Source organism: Narcine bancroftii, chromosome 11, assembly GCF_036971445.1.
Source record: "Narcine bancroftii isolate sNarBan1 chromosome 11, sNarBan1.hap1, whole genome shotgun sequence".
Taxonomy (NCBI): Eukaryota; Metazoa; Chordata; class Chondrichthyes; order Torpediniformes; family Narcinidae; genus Narcine; species Narcine bancroftii.
The window spans coordinates 98,966,936-98,987,873 of record NC_091479.1 but is presented as its reverse complement, the minus strand read 5'-3'; the positions used below and the strand labels follow the sequence as shown (position 1 = coordinate 98,987,873).

Below are 20,938 nucleotides of genomic sequence, written 5' to 3'. Positions count from 1 at the left end.
CAAAAGATTCAGGAATAAAAGCATAGAGAATTGGAACCTTTACCTCCAGAAGATGCCCTGTTAATGGTCTCCAGAGAATCTCAATTCGATGCATGTTCACCAGTCCTGTTTCAAGCAACTTAGCAACAGCAAATAGGGAAGGCTCCTAATTCGAGAATAAAACATTTATCAGGTCTATAAATGAAGTAGTTCACGAGAATGACACATGAGATCAAAAGGGGAAACATGAGGACAGGTTGCATTAATTTCTATTCTTGAATTTGGAAGATTGAGGTACATTAATCATGAAAGTTGCAAATGATCAAATGAATTGTCAAGAGACAAGTTACTGAGCTGGATCACTCATCATTGTGGGAGTTGTTCCAGAAGGAATCGCTGGCTTCTGCAGATCTCCAGCATACTCAGATGCTGGAGATGTTGTCTCTTCCTGGTCAACTTGCAGATTCACCATTGAGGCAACTCAGGGACATTTTCAACTGAGGGGTGGGATGTTTTTGCACCTGTCCCATTAGTTTTATGCCATCATTCCCACACACTTGATGCTCTATGCCTTTTGATTGTCTTTATTTCACTAAAAAAGTGTGCTTTGAGTATTATATTTAAATAACGAGTCCTTTTCGACGGTCTTTAAATTTCTGTGAATTTGAGATATTTAACCCAGTGAAAGATGTGCCTGACATTAGCAGGCTGACTGCACCATGGATTCAGGTTCTGTAGCCATCTGTAGCTACTGTGGAGTGATAGCTTCCTGCGCAATGATCTGTGTAGGCAATGGACCTATCAATGGGATGGCTCATTTGGTTCAGATGGCAGGAAAGACTTTTTACAAACAAAAATGGAAGTTTAAAATTCTGTCCCATGAGAAAGCAGTCAAGCCTAGATGGTGAAAATAATTTAAAATTGCCATGGCTGCTGTCAAAGACAGTTTCCTCCTTACAACTCGGAATTTAAAAAAAGATTGTAAAAAAATTGCATTATTTAACATTTGAAGATGCCTACCAAATATGGTAAAATAGGACAAGAGCAGATGGGCAAAATAGTTGGCACATACCTAGCGGGCAGAAGGGCCCATCGCTAAACAGTAGAACGCTAGGATTTTAATCTGATTGAAACAAATTACACAAGAAAATTGATTTTGTTTTATGGCTAAAAGGAAATTCTAAATTGTCAAAGATAAAACTTCATTCTTTATTCTTATTCAGGCTTTTCCTTCAAATTTTCTAACATAATTTCATGCCAGATGACACAAAATCTTTACACTGTTGACAGCATGAAAAAGGATGTGAGGCTTTCTCTTCTGGATTCACATACTTGGCTGGTGACAGAAGTAAGGAAGGCAAATAGGTCAAAAGTGTAAATACAATTAGTGAAGGAGGCCAGAGGGAAAGGCTAACAGCCCCCATCTTGACAGCCTTTCTCAGGAACACAAATGAGTGTCCTATCTGTCTGCATCATTGTGTGGGATGGTAGTTGCAAAGGATCAGACTGGAAGTCAATACAGAGGATCATTAAAAAAGCCGAGAAGATCACTGGGGACTCCCTTTCCTCCATAGATGACATTTACTGGGTGAGTTGTCTAAACAGAGCTCAAGAAGGCCCTTTCCACCCAGCACATAGTATCTTTAACCCACTACCGTAAGGAGGTGCAAGAGCATCAAAATTAGGACGGTCAGGCTGATAAATAGCTTCTTCCCACAGGCTGTAAGACTGATGAACAATATCCTGTAACTGTGAAAATCATCCAAAATATTTATATATTTATTTTGATTATTAATGTAATCATTATGTATGGTGCACTGTGTGCTTTTTGTGTGTGCTTCGTGGACAGAGAGACGCTGTTTTATCGGGTTGAATAATAACTTGAAACCTAGCAATGCATAAAAATGATTTACACAACAGCATATCAGATCAAATTTCAAATTCATGAGTCTAGGAAAAGTTTATTATTTGGAAGTATAATTGTTCTTGTGTAGGTTTCTTTCTGTGATCTCAGTTTCTATGTTTTTGTAAACATAAACATTGATTCCACTCCCCGCAGGAGATGTCTGAACATATTAAGAAAACTCAACAATGGAATAATTTGATTGTGTTTTCAGCAGTTATCATGGTCTATACCCCACAACATCAAGTGTTCTTTTATTCCTACCTTGTTGTTCCAAAATGCCATATCCATAGCTTCAGCTGACAAGGAGCACAAAGCATTTATCAAGTGATGGAGTGATACATCATCAAGGTGCCTACAAAAAAAAGATTAAAACACACAGTTAAACTGCCTTAAATACTCGGCAAGAAAGCAACTAATTTTGACTATTAAAGGACAATTCTTACTGGGAGCTCTCAAAAAGTCTTGAAAGTACGTTTGATATCACAGGCAAATCAGTCATGACAGCTGTGGTCAAAACCTAGAGTGTTACAACCATAAATCAATTATCTGGATAATAATACACAGCGTGAGCAACATACATACATGCAGCAGGGTAAGAGGCCCTTTCAGTACACAAGCCTGTCCCACCAATTACATCAGATTGACCTACAACCCCTGGTACATTTCGAAGGGTGGAAGGAAACCAGAGCCCCCAGGGGAAACCCGCACAGATACGGGGAGAATGTCCAAATTCCTTACAGGCAGCACAGGATTTGAACCCCGGTCCCAATCGCTGGCGCTGTAACAGTGTTGTGCTAACTGTGCCACCCCTACGCAGTTCTATAAAAATGGCATCAATACTCAGCAGCAGAGTGTGCCTCTGAAAGGCAATTGTTTCAAAACATCTTTTGAAGCCATTAAATTCCAAGTGATACACAAGGATAATATTGAAAATGGATTTCTAAACAGAGTTTTTCTCCTTATTAAATTGAAAAACTGCTTTTGTTTGCATCGGAAACCCAAGAGTTCAACTGTGACAACATTTAGGTATTTTCCGAGAAAGACCAGTTGACCTTGAGTTTTCAATGAAATGGAACATGGTTTACTCACAGTGCTGGGTCCTTCAACTGCTCGACCGGGTTTCAGAGCACCCCCACTTGCAGGTTTCAAACCCAGAATCCAGACAAGATGCTGGTAAAGCCAAACCACAATTAAAAATATGATTTATTTACATAGAATGAGCAAAGTCAAAAGTGTAAATGTTCTGAGATGACAGAATCACTATTTTGCTGACAAATACATATATCCCAGAAATTTTACCAAAATAATTAAGCTGAAATTCAACTGAATCAGCTGCAGTCTGAGATGTAGGTAACATATTTGAAAGTGTTCAGCTCATTCTTTCCCATAATATGTACTAGATGCCACTGTACATGCTAAGCTAAGGAAGGAGGGAGAGTGGGTGATGGATCTTGAGCTACTTCTCTATTTTACTTTACCTTTCTTTCAGCTTCTTTGCAAGACACATCTCCTGAATCAGTCTCTTGAAACCTATTCCACTCCATCAATGAGGAAGATCACTGGCCTTATCTTCCAGTCCTTCCAAATCAAAGCTATAACATGTATGGAACTACCAAACTCTACAAAACTAAATCACCTTTCAGGTCCCCTGGAGTGTGAACAGTGAACCCCAAAATATCACACAATGGATGTTCATGGGCTAAGAATTACAATTCCACAACCTAACAAAATCTTAGAGACAAGCTGTTGAATGTATATTTAACAACAGCAAACTAAATTCTCCAAACTACTTGTCTGCTCTTGGATGTAATAGAGAGAATATATCCATTTATTTACTGAATTTATCCTTGGAATCGTCACTTTCAAGCATAGTAATTATGTTGGTAAACAATGCAACCAATTTGGCTCTGGTCCATTCCATAGACAACAGTCTATATAACTGGTGTTGCATGGGATAAAGCAAAGGTGTCTTTATTTAAAAGACACCCATTTCTAACTGGGAGATGTGCGTCACACCCAGATTCATTTAGCAAACTCCCAACCTCTTTTCTAGTCATTAACCATATACAAAATAGCATAATGAAAACAAAGGGGAAACAATTCCAGTGCACACTGGAATTCCATCCCAATCAGTGTGGAACAGAAATCAAGTAGGATGTTTCCAATACCTGCAGGGTAGCCAGAACAAGCTGCCATGATGTTCCAAGTACCGATCCATGACAATGAGCTAAATTCAACAATGTTCGCATGCACTGAATATTCTTTGCAGTCAACTTGGGAAGAAAAGAAAAAAAAAGATTTAACTTATGATAAAATGCACCAAGTCAACGTAACAATATTTTCCAATGTAGATAATGGAACCTCACCATAACTGTTCCTTGAGGCTGAGAAGTGAGTGGCTGGCCCACAGCAACCACTTGCTGGTGTGATTCACTGGATGGGCTGATCATCTGCACACTTTGACCCTGAATGGAGTATGCTGGAGAGGCAAACACAAAGAAAGCGAGGTAGTGATTCACCTTTAAATGTCAAAGTTTGCTGAAAATCACCCCAAATCAAAACTGGTCAAATAAATCTGGAGATTCAAGAGACTGCAGATGATAGAATCTGGAGGACAAATAAACGGTTGGAAGAACTCAGTGGATTAAGCAGCATCTGTGGAGACAAAGGGATGGTCAATGTTTCAGTTCGAGAACCTGCGTCAGGTGAAGGTGGAGGGAACATAGGAAGTGTACACAAGTGAGAGGGAAAGGTGAGGTGGAGACTGGAAAGCGGTTGGTGCAAACAGATTTGGGAGAGTTGGGGGAAGGGAGAAGGGGGAGGAGGTGGGGGCGGAAGAATGATGATGGGCACATGAAGCCAGTCGGGGAGAGGGAGGAGTTGAGGCAGAAAGTGGAAATAAACAAGTGAAGCATATGGAGCCAGGAGGGGCCAGGGAAGGGTAGGGAGAGTGGCTGGTAAAAGAGCAGCAGAATCAGATAAGGGTTGGGGGTGGGGGGGGGGAGGGCTGATGGACTGATGGGCGTGTGATCTGTCTTTTTACAACATCAAACATTACAGCGCAGTACAAGCCCTTTGGCCCATGATGTGTCGACCTGTATACCAAAAATATCCCTCCCTACCTCATGACCCTTTTGTCTAAGAGTTTCTTGAATACCGTATTGTTCCAGCCTCCACCACCACCCCTCAAAATGCATTTCAGGCACTCACAACTCTCTATGTAAAAAACAACTTGCCCATAATATCTCCCCTAACATGGCAATTTTCATGCACTGAATCTAAAGTTCAGGCAGATGGAACAAACCTGATGGATCCAAAATTCAATTTTGTTTTCAATATCTGGTAATCTTAATTGCTCAGGTAAAAAGAAATTCTACACTGCTTCCAGCACCAGCCTAGCAGATATCAATTACTTTGGCATAACAAGATGATCAATATTGTCAGAGCTACAGAAATAAATACTATGATTATTACTGTATTTATACAGTACAATGTATAACAGAAAAAAATACCACTGATCTTCCTTAAAGAAACCCACCACACATTGCTTTGATGCTAGCTAAAATACAAACTTATTCCTGATTAAAAATATAGTTTCAGGCAACTTCATGTAGTTACAGAAAATGTATCTTTTTTGTAAAATAGTTAACCATCTAATTCAGGTGCCTGCCTGATTTTTTACTCACACCTTGAAGAAGAACTCAGGCACAAAATGTCAGTTATATATCTTTACCTCCTATGGACGCTGCAAGACCTGTTGAGTTCCTCCTGTGTTTTTGTGCCTTTACCACAATTACAGCGTCTGCAGACATTTGTGTTTCACTCTTTTCTAAACATACAATTGCTAACTAAAATGAAACTCCTGTTGATCTGAATGTGACCAATTTCTTGAACATCTGAAATATCCGATAGGCGAAAGCTACTCACTTTTATGAAAGCCGCTGGAAGAACTGTTCAACACTGTCAGGGCATAATGTGGAGGCAGTGAGGCTTTGCAAATGGCTGTAATGAAGGCATCTCTTGGTGTAACGAGACTCAATTTGCCACAGAGAGAAGCCATTGTCATTTCTGCTTTCAAGATGTTTTCTGAGGCAGTTTCGTCAGTACTGGAAAAACAGATGAATCTTTGTGAAGTGGATTCACTGTACTTTATATTGCACTGTTGTAAGACAATATAAAAAGCAACAAATAAAATTTAATTTTGCTAATGGAACATTCAGAATGTGGGAATCATTAAGATTGATGACAGTTAACATGTTACGCAGCAGTTTTTATATTCATCTTTTTTTTGGGTAGGGAGCAGATTCAATGTGTCTGCTAATGTAAAACAATGATGCCACATGGATTATCAACATATGACTCATTACTGCCAAACACTCTCACCTTACCAGGTATACTACAACCCTTATATGCTAAGGATCTTTCTTGCTTTTGTTTGGGTTCTTTGTTTTCCATGTATATGTCTAGGCAAACACTGGATAGGAACATAGGAAGTAGGAACAGGAGTAGGCCAAAAATGGCCCATCGAGCCTGCTCCACCATTCAATACGATCGTGGCTGATCTAATTTATGACCTAACTCCACCTACCTGCCTTCTCCCCATATCCCCCTAATTCCTCGATCATGTAAAATTAGTTGCTTATTATTCTTTGGATTGTTTGTCCCATGGAAGACATTGACTAAGATAATTTCTGGAGCTCTGATACATCTTGCCAACTAAATCCAACCCAACAACCTAATATTTAACAATGACTAGATAATTTAGCTTATCCCTCAGAGGATGGACACATTGTTCCAAATACTTCGGAAGAAGATGTGAGTTTAAAGACCTGAGACTTAGTGTTGTGTCAATACTGAGCATTTCACCTTCTTTCTGCTGGAAAGGCAAACTTAGGGCAAATCAATTCTAATTTCAGAACTTAATTGCGAAAATTACACCTGACATTTCAGAGATTCTGATCCTTTAAGATGTACAAAAAATGTTTCTATCAACAAAATCAAACCATTTTAATTCAATTCCTTAATAAGTGATGTCCGATATTTTGAAGACAACCTGAACAGATGGAAAATAAAATGGAGAAGAGCTTCTATTTTCTCACTAAGTTAATCCACCCTCAGTTCTCCAGCCAATGTGGTTCAATGGTCGCGTACTTTTTGAACGATGCGAGTTTGTCCTAAAGAATGAACTTCAACCAAGGAGAAGCTGGAGGGAATTACCAGGTCAGGCAGCATCCATGGGTGGAAATGGTCAATCAACATTTCGGGCCGGGACCCTTTATCAATCTATTTAAACCACTCGTATTCAGAGAACACTGTAAAGAATCACACAGCTGTTCAGTTTCACTTGATTCATGAGTTAACGTCAACTGAGTAGGAAATGGAGGCCTGAAATTCATCTCTGTACCTTTTATACATTGTGGGCTGGTCAAAATTTATTGCCTGTCTATAAATGTCCCTGAACTGAAGGGCTTGCTGGATCATTCCAGAAATTGGTTGAAAAAAGAACCTCATCACTATGGGTCTAGAACTTGGATGGGCAACTTTATAAAAAAACCTCACATACCACCTTAAGTATTCCCAATGCCATAGGTGCTCTGTGATTAGTAAAGGATTGCTTAAAGTGGTATGTGCGTGGGAAGAAAGCCACTGCTTTAATCGTACCTAATTGACTCATCATGTGCATGGTTTCATAACTCCAAATGGAATGGGCCAATGACAATTTTTCTAAAATAAATATTTCAGGAAAAATTGGGTCTCGAGCAGTGGTTCTCAACTCACATACCACCTTAAGTAATTCCTTACCAATCGCGGAGTATTTATGGCATAGGAATCTATGCCCCCCCCCCCCCCCCCCACAATCACATTTGCCGGGCATGTAAAAATGACCTGAAAAAGGAAGGAGTGACAAATTATGTGATTTCTTTTTTTTAAATGAAAAGAGTCAGAAGAGACTGCAGATGCTGGAATCTCAAATAAAGAAAAACAATTATTGGAGACACTGATGGGTGAGGCAGCATCCGTGGAGGAAAACAGTGAAGCGATGTTTCGAGATGACACAGGAAGCAGAAAACCCACCAAAGCTTTGCACAAATGGTTAATCTGCGCTGAACAAGAACAGATTTATTCCTGCAAGTATCACACATGCAACTACTTAACCATTGCCCACAGGTACGTGTGCTCTGGAACCAGATGTCACTGCATTGGAATTATTCTCATCTGCTTATTTGTTTTTAACCCGACAATCTGTGGGATTCAGGCATTGAGGGAATAAGCAAAGCAGATATTTCAAAAAATCGTATTTTGTTTCTGAATGATGTCTTAAACATCTTAAAAATGTGTAGATAATTCAAAAAAAATTGAGACACCAAAATGCTATAAAATAATATATGCTGAGGCAAATGATAGCAGGCACGTTGACATGATTATGCCACGTTTGATGACTACCTCAAGAGGGTGGTATTGAGTCAGGAACATTGCAATAACAAACTAAAAAAACACCAGCTGGAACTGATATTGTAACAAGGGACATGAAGCAATCAAGAATAGTTATTTTAAACACAACTCATCCAATTTAGTTCTGTAGATATGGATAAATAGCATTGTTAAGAAAGCTTTTGGCATATTACCCTTCATATGTCAAAGTATTGAGTAGAGGAGTTGGGATGTTGTGGTAAAGTCATGCAGGACATTGGTGAGGCCAAATTTGGAGTATTGTGTATAGTTTTGGTTGCCTAACTACAGGAAAGATATCAATAAGATAGAAAGAGTGCAGAGATGTTGCCAGGTCTTCAGAAATTGAGTTACAGGGAAAGGTTAAACAGGTTAGGACTTTATTCTCTGGAGTGTCGAAGAATAAGGGGAGATTTGATGTACAAAATTAGGAGGGGTGTAGATAAATGTAAGTAGGCTTTTACCACAGAAATTAGGCAAGATACAAAATAGACGACATGGCTAAGGGTGAAAGAAGAAAAGTTTATGGGGGAACATTACGGGGAACCTTTTCACACAGAGTAGAGGGAGTGTGGAACCAGCTGCCATTTGAAGTGGTGAAAGTGGGTTCAACTGTAACATTTTAAATTTGGACAGGTACATATAGGATGGATAAGGGCGATGGACTGGGAGCTTGTCAGTGGGACTTGGCAGAATAATAGTTTGGCACAGACTTGAAGGGCCTCTGTTCTGTGCTGTAATGTTCTACGGTTCTACCATAAAGTTAGATATGGCGACAATCATTCAAAATGTCTTGTTTACTAAAAATATAACAGCAATCTGGTAATTCCAACGATTGGAACACATTGATCTAGTAAATAATGGAGCCGGGAGCAGGATAGTTAGTGCAACACTGTTACAGCGCCAGTGACCCAGGTTTGAATCAGTGCTGTCTGTAAGGAGTTTATACGTTCTCTCCGTGTCTGAGTGGGTTTCCTCTGGATGCTCTGGTTTCCTCTCACCCTTCAAAACGTACAGGGGTTGGTTAATGGAGATATTTGGGTGGCTTGAAATATTAACCCTATTTCTTTTTCCTCTAATGTTGTTTGGCCTGTTAAGTGGTTCTACCAATTACTGCTTTTAATTCAGATTACAGCATTTTCACTTCTTTAATTTACATAATTTTAAAAATTAAATTCCACAATTAGAACAGAACAGCACATTGGCCCTCGATGATGTGCTGACCCATATATTCTTTCCACAAAATAGTACTAAGCCCTCCTTACCCCATAACCCTCTATTTTTCTTTCATCCATGTGCCTGTCTAAGAGTCTCTTAAATGCCCCCAATGTTTTAGCCTCCACCACGACCCCAGGAAAGCATTCCAGGCACCCACACCTCTCAGTGTAAAAAAACCTACCCTTGTAGCCTCCCCTAAACTATCCTCCCTTGTGTCCTCTGGTATTTGCTGATCTTGTCCTGGCTGTCCACCTTATCTAAGCCTCTCATAATATTGTAGACCTCCATCAAGCCTCCCCTCATCCTTCTACACTCTGAACAGAAAGGTCCCAACTCTGATAACCTTGCCTCATAAGACTTGTTTCCCCATCCAGGCAACATCCTGGTAAATCTCCTCTGCACCTTCTCCATAGCTTCCACATCCTTCCTATAATGAGGTGACCAGAACTGAACACAATACTCTAAGTGTGGTTTTTTACCAGAGATTTATAGATTTATAGCATAACCTCTCGACTCCTGAATTCAATCCCCTTTTTAATGAAGCCCAGCATCCCATTAGCCCTCTTAACTGTCCTTTCAACGTGTGCAGTTTCCTCAAGGGATGTATGGATTTGAACCCCAAGGTCCCTCGGTCATCACATTCTTAAGTAACCATTAACCCTGTACTCAGCCTTCTGGTTTGTCCTTCCAAAATGCATCACCTCACACTTTTCCAGATTGAACTCCATCTGCCACTTTTCTGCCCAACTCTGCATCCTGTCTATATCCTCTTGTAACCTTCACAACCTTCAGCTCCATCTACAACTCCTCCATCCTTCGTGTCATCTGCAATAGAATTCCAATCTATTCTATTACTTCACAGACATTAGCAATTAAAGATGAAACATGAGGCTTTGAAATGGTGAAATTTACTAAATATAGAAATACAAGGTACGTGTTATGTGATGTGGACATTGTGCACACTATATGATACACTTAGCAAAGCCATATGGGATACTGTCGTATACCTGTAAACTGTAAGTAGGGATCAGTGACATGGGGCTTTTGGGAGAGTGTGGGCAGTGGGATCAGTGTGGGGACCAACATGGGGCTGTGGGGACAGAGAGCGAGGCGGGTATACAGAATAAAATTTCCTAGAGCTAGCGATCACTTTTTCTAAACTGTTGTGGACTTGCTCGCGGAAACTGAATAATTATATGTGGTTGGACGTTAAGTATTACATACCTGTAGTATCATGAATACAGATAGACCCAACTTACAATATTCTGACTTATGTTATTTCAAAGTTACGATGGTCAGAATTGGTTTTGAATAAAGGTAAGTTGGGGTCTACCTGTATCAACATGGTTGCTTTTCCTTCTGATCAGCTCACGCAGATCGCTTCCCACAGCCACCACCCCCCGAAATGTCGTCATTTCAGTGCTCTTCTTGTAGTGACGTCAAGGGAATGTGCTTTGACGGACCCAACACAGTTTTTGTAAAAAAAGGTGATTTGGAACGCATGAGAAAATTGCTGTTGCTGGGGGAGAGGGGGAGAGAGAGAGAGAGAGAGAGAGAGATAGAGAGAGATAGAGAGAGAGAGCTGTGAGAAGATGGTGAATGAAGGAGAGGGAGGTGCTGAGAGTGGGGTCATCTTGCTCATTGCTCCACCAAAAAATGGGGAAGGGGGGGTGAGAGGGTAGATTAGGAGGTGGGAGAAAGAGGAATGTTGAGTGCGTCTCCCTCCAGCGAGTTGCATGAAGCCTTCTCAGTGCTGTGGAGTTCTCAGTTGCTGTGACGCCATGACTGTAGGGATCAAACTGCAACGTGTGAATAAAGGTTTTCAGCGTCCTATCCCCAACTGCCTGTGCATCTGATCTTATTGCGGCTTGTTTTCTTTTGCCTGGAGAGTATTAACCCTGTTTTCAACTATTTTTTTGTGGCTTTTTCCAGGAATGCATGATAAGACTGTCACACTATGCTTATTTTTGATCTGTACAGAGAGACCACGACTTACGATTGTTTCGACTTACAATGGAAATACCGGAACCAAACCCCATCGTAAGTCAGGGTCTACCAGTGGAGAAGGATTTTCTTTCTCAATCTAGTAATGTAGAAACTTTGATCCAATTGTGTCAGAGTTTACCTCATTTTCTTTTTTGCACCAAATAAGGTTCATGGAGAATTTCCCTGAACCTAGAAGACAGTTTCCAGTTCAGTCTATTAACTACAAAGACAGAACCACATCAGGATAGAGATTCATCTGCATACCTGGCATCCAGCAACAAAGAGAGAGCAGCAAGAAGGCCACACCAGCAAGCACCAACCATCTCCTCCCAAACTGCTCGAGAAACTGAGGAGAAAAAGCATGAGCAGATTTGAAATGAGCATTGGGAAATATTTTCAGGAGTTAAAATTTCCAGTTTTTCAAATCATTCAGAATTTAAAATTTGGAATCAGAGAATCAAATGAGAAAAATATTTTCTCAGACTCAATGGATTAAATGATCATAGTTTACATCATATTTTTCCATGATGTGGTGTTTCTGGACTGACTTCCGTGGGTAAGGAAGCAAAGTACTGTAAACCCCTTGTATCCGGCACCTATGTAGATAGGTAGATGCTAGATAAGTGAATTTTCCGGTTGCTTGAGATTATGTGTTACGTGTTTGGCGAACTAATGGTGAGGCATGCTAATTTTAAACCCAAAATTTTTACCTATTTATTTTCCACAATTTTTTTGCCAGTTGCTTGAATTCCAGATAACAGGGGTTTTACTGCGTTGAGATTATATTTGACAAAAAAAAATTGCTGGAACAATAATGACACTGGAGCAATGGACTTCCACACACTTCTTTAAATATTTAATATCAATTTGTTTTAGTTTACTCTTCTTACCATTTTCAAAAGACCTTAATTTCTAACTAGGATGAGTTTCTTCTTGAACCTTTAACCCTTAAATCAACTACATGGTCATTCGTCACACGCGAACCTTGACTAAGTGTTAACCTTCTGCTTTTAGGAAGTTGGCTACACGTGTTCACTCTATACAAATATAACTCGTGTGCTCTCTGGTCAGTGATCGAATTGCAGGTCGTTTTCAGCTGAAATCAACTAACTCAGCGCAGTTTTTTTCAGAAAAACCATGGCAATCAACTAATTTCTACAACCTGCCACAGCACACAAAATTTTCAAGTGTTCAAAACTATCCTCTCCAAAGTTCACATTGTTGTCAGAGTTGATACATGACATCACAGATCACAATGCTGTGCATAATAATGTTTTCTCCCATTGGCTCCTAATCTTTTGCCAATTAGTTTAGTTGTATTTGCTGATTACCGCTTCTTTTGCATTGGGACTTTTAACGACATTCCTCTACTGAAACTATTTCGTGATTTTGAACTCAGGATCTTTCTCTGTAAATAGCCACAGAGAGTAATCCAGGGTATATCAGATATAAAAGAGGAAAATAAACATTAAAAAAAAATTAAAATAAGAAATAAATAAAAATGTAAATACAAGTTTAAAATCGTAGAAGTAAACATTCTTTGAAGTAACGCATAAACCTTTGGTGAAGATGGGAGCAGATATTCAACCAGCAGAGGGCCATGGTTGGGCTTTGCTCGTAGCAGCTGTTTGAATAAAGTTGTGTGAAACAGCAATGGCGTCACCCAGGGTGAAGAGCTGGCCATTGGGGTGACTCTTAGAGTGCCTCCTTATCCCTGCTTAGTAAGAATGTTTATCTTAATAATATACTAATAAGGTACATTAGTTAGGCCTTACCTGTAAATGTGGGGGAGGGGGGGGGTAAATATAATGTTATTGTTTGTCTTTCGGGAGGCTCCTTGGAGGGGAGGAACCTGAGGATGCAGTGACGGTTAAATGTTTTCAAAGAATGTGACTGAAAATAAAGTAAATGCTTTAAGGTTTATATAATCATGTAAATTAAGTTTGTTCAGTGTAAGTACGGCATAGTGTGTCTCTTTTAAAATGTTTATTCTTAATGCAGGTGTATTAATTAGGCATTGTACGAGTGAGTCTCAAGCAACCAGAAAACTTGGTTATCCCTCATCTATTAATTGCCACAGATGGCAGATGCCAGGGGTTTTTACTGTATTTTGTTTTTTTCAGAGGGAAAGCAGTTTACAAAGTTACACAATTTGAAGACGACACAATTAGACATGGCAATTAAAACTAAGATTATTACCAGCCTCCTTTTCACACACTGATGGGTTTTCCTGCTGCCCTGAAGGTTGTGCCTGTGTCTTGGTCTTTGAAGTATCACACTGTGAAACAACTTCTTCATGCTCTAACTCTGCTTCGATCATGGCTGTAATGCCTCGAACCAGGTCCAGAAGACAACTGAACGCTACAGACATGGCATAGCCATCAGGGATCGTAGGTGGTTCCACTTTGTCCAGTAATTCTAGGCTAAATTGCAGTTCAAATTAATAAGTGAGCTATTTAAAAAAATAGATACATTTTAGATGCCCTCAGGCAAAACCCTACAACACATAGGTAGGGTAAAAAAAAAATCACAGTACTAATCTATTCTTTAATCAAGAGGAATGTAAAAACCAGCAACTTTCATACTTTTAGAAATAGAAGTGAAGTAAAGAATTGATGGATGTTAATTTTGTCTGCATGATGTCCTTATTACATTGAAAAGAAAGAACTTCCTACACTGATGCACTTTGATGCAAAGGAAGTTGTTTGGGGTTTTGTCTCTCAGCTATGATACAATCGGATGAATGCAGCCCTCTTCCGTGGACACTCTCACATCTATCTGGTGAACAAATGTGGGGAACCAGCCCACCCTGTCCCAAGTGATGCCCACAATTATCTTTTGTTTTTGTGCAAATGCATCATAAAGTTTAAGATTATGTTGTTCTAATGCAGCTTGAGCATTTCTGCATTACAACATGCCAAACACTAATATCTATTAACTGCTACCATGTCATATTATTTCCATGAGGTTACAATATGCGAAAGGCTCAAGAAGTACAGGTTCTCAAAGATGGGAGATGCTTCAGTGTTACTATAAAGCCTTGAATTGTGCTTCATCGGCAGGAACTGGGTAGCTAAACTTCGGGTCAGCAACTGATCCCAACCACTTCTTGCACAAATTTATGTAAAAACTGATGGTTACTGGCTTTCTACCAAATTGCAACAGAATTGGACTTGAATTAGTTCGGTGAAATCTTTCAAATACAATCTTTGAAAATTAGCCAGAGAAACTGAACATTTTTATGGTAAATATAAAAGTTTGAATAAATCAGATTTTCCACATTACTTTATACATCTTAATTTCTTTCTTATTTTGTGGTTTTCCAACACAATCAAATATGCCCACTGAGCATTTTCCATGATACCAATCCCATTCAGGAATGAGTCATTGCCGTATCTGTCAGAAAATATTTTGCGATTTGAAATCTTTGAATGTCATGGTGTGATTAAACTTGCACTCACTAGCCTGCTTTAGAAGATCCTTGCACAGGGATGTGCAGAATTGGGATCCATGTGCCCCTGTATTCAAAAGCTGGTTGTGGGGTGTACCCCACCGTGGCACCTATCCCTGTCCCATTCTGTGCTGCAGTAGGACCACCAATTCCACTGGTTCCTGAACAAACAACAAAAATTAGCTTCAATTAAAACAGAGAACATTACATATAGGCCCTTTGGCCCACATTGTTGCACTGACCTCTATATACCTAAAAATATATATTTTTCAATTAATCGAATAAATTTATTCATTGCTCATTTGTTTAAGGAGAGCATTTTTGTCCCATCATTAGTCCCTTTCACAGAACATCAACAGAAAAAGGTGGAAACATTCAGTAGATTGATGGAGAGAGAAACTGCACCAATGATCTTTCATCAAAATAAGTTATTGATTTGAAATGCTGATGTAGTGATATTCTTTGTGGGAGTGTCCTTAGGAGCAAGGCCTACGTTGGTTCAAGGTAACAAAAAGACCATGTGTAGAGAAATTAAGGACTGGTAGGCCTAGTTATAACTCTTAAGTTCCAGGAATGATTATTTTAATCTCAATGGTGTACAAAATTATGATGGGTATGGATAGAGTAAATGCAAGCAGGCTTTTTCCATTGAGGTTAGAAGAGATAGATAAAAACATAGAGCAGCCACAGCACATTTAAGGGGTGGGGGGGGGGGGAAAGAGATTGAAATCCAAAAATATTTTTTAATATCAGTAGGGGTAGGTAAGAAACCAACTAATCCTGACTGTTTCACAGGGAAGGGGACCCATAAACTTTGAGGAGAGGCCTAAGGGAGCCATAGCCAAAACAAATTTGAGAATGGCTGAACTAGAGGACATGGGTTAAAGGTGAAAGGGGAAATGTTTAAAGGGAACATTGGGGGATAGTGGAATGAGCTGCCAGCTGAATTGGTAAATGCAGGCTTAATTTTGACATTTGAAAAAAATTTGGACGGGTATGTGGATGGGAGGGATAAGGAGGGTTATGGCTCAGGCGCAGACCAATGGAGCTCGGCTGAGTAGTCATTTGGCACAGACTAGAAGGGCCTGCTTCTGTGGTTCTATCAGTGATTAAAAGATTAAAACAACATGCAAGATCTCTCTCCCCAGAAAGTCAGTATGCTTTTGAATTAAATTCCCACATCATCTCAGAGGAATATACCATTCTCCCATTTGAATAGTTCCTTGTCAGAGAAAGCCTTGGAAGATGTTAAATGGATCACTTTCCCAAGAAATTCACTGTCATCCCATCTATTTAAACCACATTTTGCATAGAATCTAACACTTGCCACTGTGGAACTCTCTGTATGCAAGTACAGACCAGCGATGTGTTAACTCCAGTTGTGCCTAACCAAAAATGGAAATTTATGAAAGACTCTGCTGTGTAGTTCTGCATGTCCGCTTGGTTGGCAGATTTTGCAAAATAAGTAATAGGAAATAGTTAGGACTCTCCCAGAAGAGGCGTTTTGAGTCTGAAAAATGTATTACAGAACAGTTAATGAGAGCACTGTGAATAGGTCTATTTTCTCATTCACTTCCCGTCCACTCTGTGATGTTTGTGCAACATCCCAGCTGCATAAGCAGCACGTTGTGCTTGCACTGGATGCTTTTCCCACTGTCAATCTTTTACTTTCTAAAAAAACAACCCAGTGACTAACTGAATGGACTGATTCAGTACTGCAGCACAAAGTGGTACAACGTTGCTGTTAAATGTGTTTTAATGTTTGTCCATTACTCCAACATCAAGGAAGTAAATTCATGCCAATTAAAACTACTTCATACATATATCTCATGTTCAAGCATCAAGCACACATCTACAGTGTTTAGACCTTGTCGCTTGACCAATAATTTTATAAAGAAATGGATAGAAAGTCTTCAATCTGCATTAAAATCCAATATTCACAATTGCAACAGATGAACACACATGTAAATAGAACCAGGAGGCAGCCACCTGCCCCTTCAAAACTTCTTCAGCATTCACTATAATCATGGCTGATCTAATGATACCTCACATAAACGTTTCCTGTATGATGAAAATGTTCAAATTATTCTTGTGGTGGTCAATATTTTCATCAGGTTTAATCAAAATACATCTAGTCTCAAACCCTCTTAGTACATTATTAGATAATATCTCTGAACAGATTATGATATAAATTGAAAGTAAAGTCAGAAACTGGAGAAATTTTATTCATGGAAAGCAGAACCACAAAAACACAAGAACACTCCAGGAGTTAAGTTCCCAGGCTCCTTCATTTAATATGATCATAGATGATCTATGTTGGGCTCATCTGGGCCAGTTCCCCACAACCCCCCCCAAATCTTTAGCTTTGCAAATATGTACCTATCTCCACCCTAAATATTCTCAATAATCTGGCCTCACAGACTCACCATCCTCAGAAAAGAAATTTCTGTGCAAGTTTGTAATGAGGTCCCCTGGTTTGTGATTCTCCCATGGGAGAGAAATCTCAACATTTACCCGGTCAAACCCCGTAACGATCTTGGACATTTTAAAAAGGTCATTCCTCATTCTTCACAATCCCAAGGAATACAGAGACAAATTGACTAGCCTCCCTTAAAAGATAACCCCCTCACCCCAGGGTTCAGGCTCGAGTTACAATATTCCTTTTTGAGTTAAGGAGACCAGAATTGTGCAGAGTATTCCAGGTAAGGAATATTCATTTATGATCTCTTTCTGCACTGGGGTAATTTAATGCATACTGTTGGAGTTGTGTTTTTTTTTACATGCAAAGTAAGTGTTTGGCTGCAACAAGAAAATTATTTTGATGCACATGTACATTGTACTTGTGTGTATAACAATAAATTGATTGCTATTATATATGGGACAAAATCTTCCTATTCTTTTTAAAATCCCATTGAACCTGCCATAAAACTTCTTGAGATTCCTCTGTAATTGTTGGCATTTTCTCACCATTTATATTCTGATTCTCCTTTGAATTCCTCTGAACAAAATGTACGATCTCACACTTTTCCATATTAAACTCCATTTGCGAAGCTTTCACCCGATCATTCAATCTCTCTACATTATGTTGCAGAATCACAATGTCACTAACATCTATTTTCTTACCACTGGCAAACTTGAAAATAAAGTTAGTTTCCTCCCCCATGTAATTTATGCAAGTCATAAACAGGTGAGGGGCAAGAACCAATTCCTGGGGAACCCCCAACCCCAAATAGATCTCCCTCAACTTAAAAATGACCCAGCTCTTGTTTTCAATCACTGGTTAATACACTTCTGATATCACTAAGCTTTAATTTATGCACCAGCCTCTTCTGTGGCATCTTGTTAAATGCCTTCTTGTATATCTAAATACCATAATATGGGGGAGCAGAATTAGGTCATTGAATTGGCACTGCCATTGGAATCATGGCTGATATATTTTTTCTCTCAACCCTATTCCCCACTCAATGCTATGTCACATTCTCAAGCAAGGTGGTCAGATAGGATTTAGATTTCAATAAACCAAGTTGACTAGATTTGATTGGCTTTCCCAAATGATTATTTCTTCTTTGATCATCATTTCTAGCACCTTGCCAACAGTAAATATTTAACAAATCGGTCTATAGATCCCCACCTTCGGTCTTCCTTGATGAACACAGGAGTCATATCGATTATTTTCCAACTTCTGATACTCTCTGGGAACTTAGAAAGATTTGAAATATTTTAACCAATAAGTCCACTGGCAGTGCAGCCACTTCCTTTAAACCTTAGCATGTAGTCCATTGGGCCTGGCAACTTGTCCTTCCACACTGAAAATTTCTTTAATACTATTTCTTGTCATTGGAAATTTTACAAGTACCTTTCTCATTTGAAATCAGCCCATCTGTTATCATATGGATATCTGCAGTATCCTCCTCAGTGAGGATAGCTGTAAATAAAATTGATTCAACATATCTGCTATTTCTTTGCTACTTGCTATTAATTTGACAATTTAGTCTTTACAGCAATCATTCTCAACCTTTTTTCAGCATTGCCCCCCCCCCCCCCACTCACCCAGGACAAAATTTATGGGCCCCCTTCCCTGTGAAGCTGTTAAGTTTTGCTTTCTTCTGGACTTCTCTCCTACCAACTACATTAAAAAAAAAACATAAAAAATATTTGTGTTACCTGAGGTGAAAAGAAAACAGGCTTTTATTTCAATGTGCCATGATCCTTGTTAAGAATGGCTGCTCTACAGATCCTACACTTCCTTAAACCACCTTCATTCATTTATTATCCCAAGAAGTCAAGTCTATTGTCATCTGATTACAGAAGTACGACCCACTGAAACAGTGTTCTCTGGTCCTCGGTGCAAAACACTCTCACAACCAGACTTTACACATATGCAAACAATACATATGCAGGACAAGTGTTTATATATACAAATAAATAAATAAAAAGATAAATAGATAATAGACAATAGGAGCTGGAGTAGGCCCTTCGGCCCGTCGAGCCAGCACCGCCATTTTACAGATCATGGCTGATCACTACCATCAGTACCCCTTTCCAGCCTTATCCCCATAACCCTTAACTCCTTTGCCCACTAGAGTCTTATCTAACTCTCTTTTGAACACAATCAGCGAATCTGCCTCTACCACCCTCTGTGGCAGAGCATTCCACAGATTCACACTTCTCTGGGTAAAAAAATGTTTTCTCATCTCCGTCCTAAAGGGCCTACCGTGTATTCTTAAACTATGCCCTCTAGTCCTCGTCTCCCCCATCATTGGGAACAAGTAATCTGACTTCACCCTGTCTATCCCCCTGATGATTTTGTATACCTCAATCATGTCCCCCCCTCATCCTTCTAAACTCCATCGGATACAAGTCCAGTTTTTCTAGCCTTTCAGCATATGTCAACCCCGCCATCCCTGGAACTAACCTTGTAAATCTGCGCTGCACACCCTCTATAGCTAGTATGTCCTTCAAATATTGTTTCATAAATAAAAGAGTGTCAGATAGTTAGTGTGAGCAGATCCTTTGGCTGTTCAGGATTCTCACAGAAACTCCCAGTGTTCGTTTTGATATTACATGCAAGTTTTCTCTTAAAATTAATTCTCTCAAAAGTCAAACCAGGTCAATCAACCATTACATATTCATCACCACATATTCTCTCAAAGTGTCAGATAATGTTGAACTTGTTGACACAGAGAGAGAGAGAGAGAGAGAGAGAGAGAGAGAGAGAGAGAGAAGAGAGAGAGAGAAAGAGAGAGAGAGAAAGAGAGAGAGAGAGAGAGAGAGAGACTAGTCGAGATGAACAGTGCAGATGCACTGAGGTAGAACCTGAACAAATGGAAGACTTCCAACAGGCAAAAGATGGATTAGATGCATCAGAGGGAGGAAAAGCTATGTGAAACTTGAGATTACATCATAACTTCTGAATAATTCATATAACAGGTGTTTCAAGTTAATGAAGTGCTGCAAGGAGATATCCATACCTGTTTGTGTATTTGCTATAGGGTTGGTTCCAGTGCTGGGAATAATAAAAAGTGATTGGATAAAAGATCCCAGAGCATTCACAATATCTCTGAAAACCTTTGTTGAGTGTGGCTTCATATCATATGATTGGCAGAAAGACCTGTAAAAGCAAGAAAACGCACTGCTGAATTCAAATACTATGGGACTTCACAGTTTCTAGATCTGGAGATAGGTTGCAATTTATTGTACTTGGTGCTTTTGTGTAAATATTTTTAAAAATCCAAAAATAATTCAAAGCAGTAGAGTAGGCTTGAAGTCTCAATCAAATAGAGGAAGTGTACAGTTATGATGGGTTAGCATAGTTAAATAGGTGGGATGTTTGACCTGGCAGTTAGCTCAACGCTATTACAGCACCAGCGACCTGGGTTCGAATCCAGCGCTGTCGATAAAGTGTTTGTACATTCTCCCCGTGTCTGCGCAAGTTTCCTCTGGGTGCC

The 20,938-nt window shown here is 39.5% G+C and overlaps 1 protein-coding gene across 6 annotated transcripts in view; it reads right to left on the bottom strand.

The window, feature by feature from the left end:
- The window catches only part of mon2 (MON2 homolog, regulator of endosome-to-Golgi trafficking), a 107,597-nt gene that overhangs the window by 43,852 nt on the left and 42,807 nt on the right, over positions 1 to 20,938 (bottom strand). For all 6 annotated transcript variants that reach the window (XM_069904196.1, XM_069904190.1, XM_069904191.1 and 3 more), the window contains 11 exons: positions 20,462 to 20,601; positions 15,001 to 15,151; positions 13,739 to 13,962; positions 11,804 to 11,885; positions 5,813 to 5,991; positions 4,252 to 4,364; positions 4,054 to 4,158; positions 2,975 to 3,055; positions 2,329 to 2,402; positions 2,147 to 2,237; positions 44 to 145 (listed from right to left, as the gene is read on the bottom strand). In XM_069904196.1, coding sequence (XP_069760297.1) covers positions 44 to 145; positions 2,147 to 2,237; positions 2,329 to 2,402; positions 2,975 to 3,055; positions 4,054 to 4,158; positions 4,252 to 4,364; positions 5,813 to 5,991; positions 11,804 to 11,885; positions 13,739 to 13,962; positions 15,001 to 15,151; positions 20,462 to 20,601 — 1,342 coding nt within the window. The remainder of the gene's footprint in view (positions 1 to 43; positions 146 to 2,146; positions 2,238 to 2,328; positions 2,403 to 2,974; positions 3,056 to 4,053; positions 4,159 to 4,251; positions 4,365 to 5,812; positions 5,992 to 11,803; positions 11,886 to 13,738; positions 13,963 to 15,000; positions 15,152 to 20,461; positions 20,602 to 20,938) is intronic.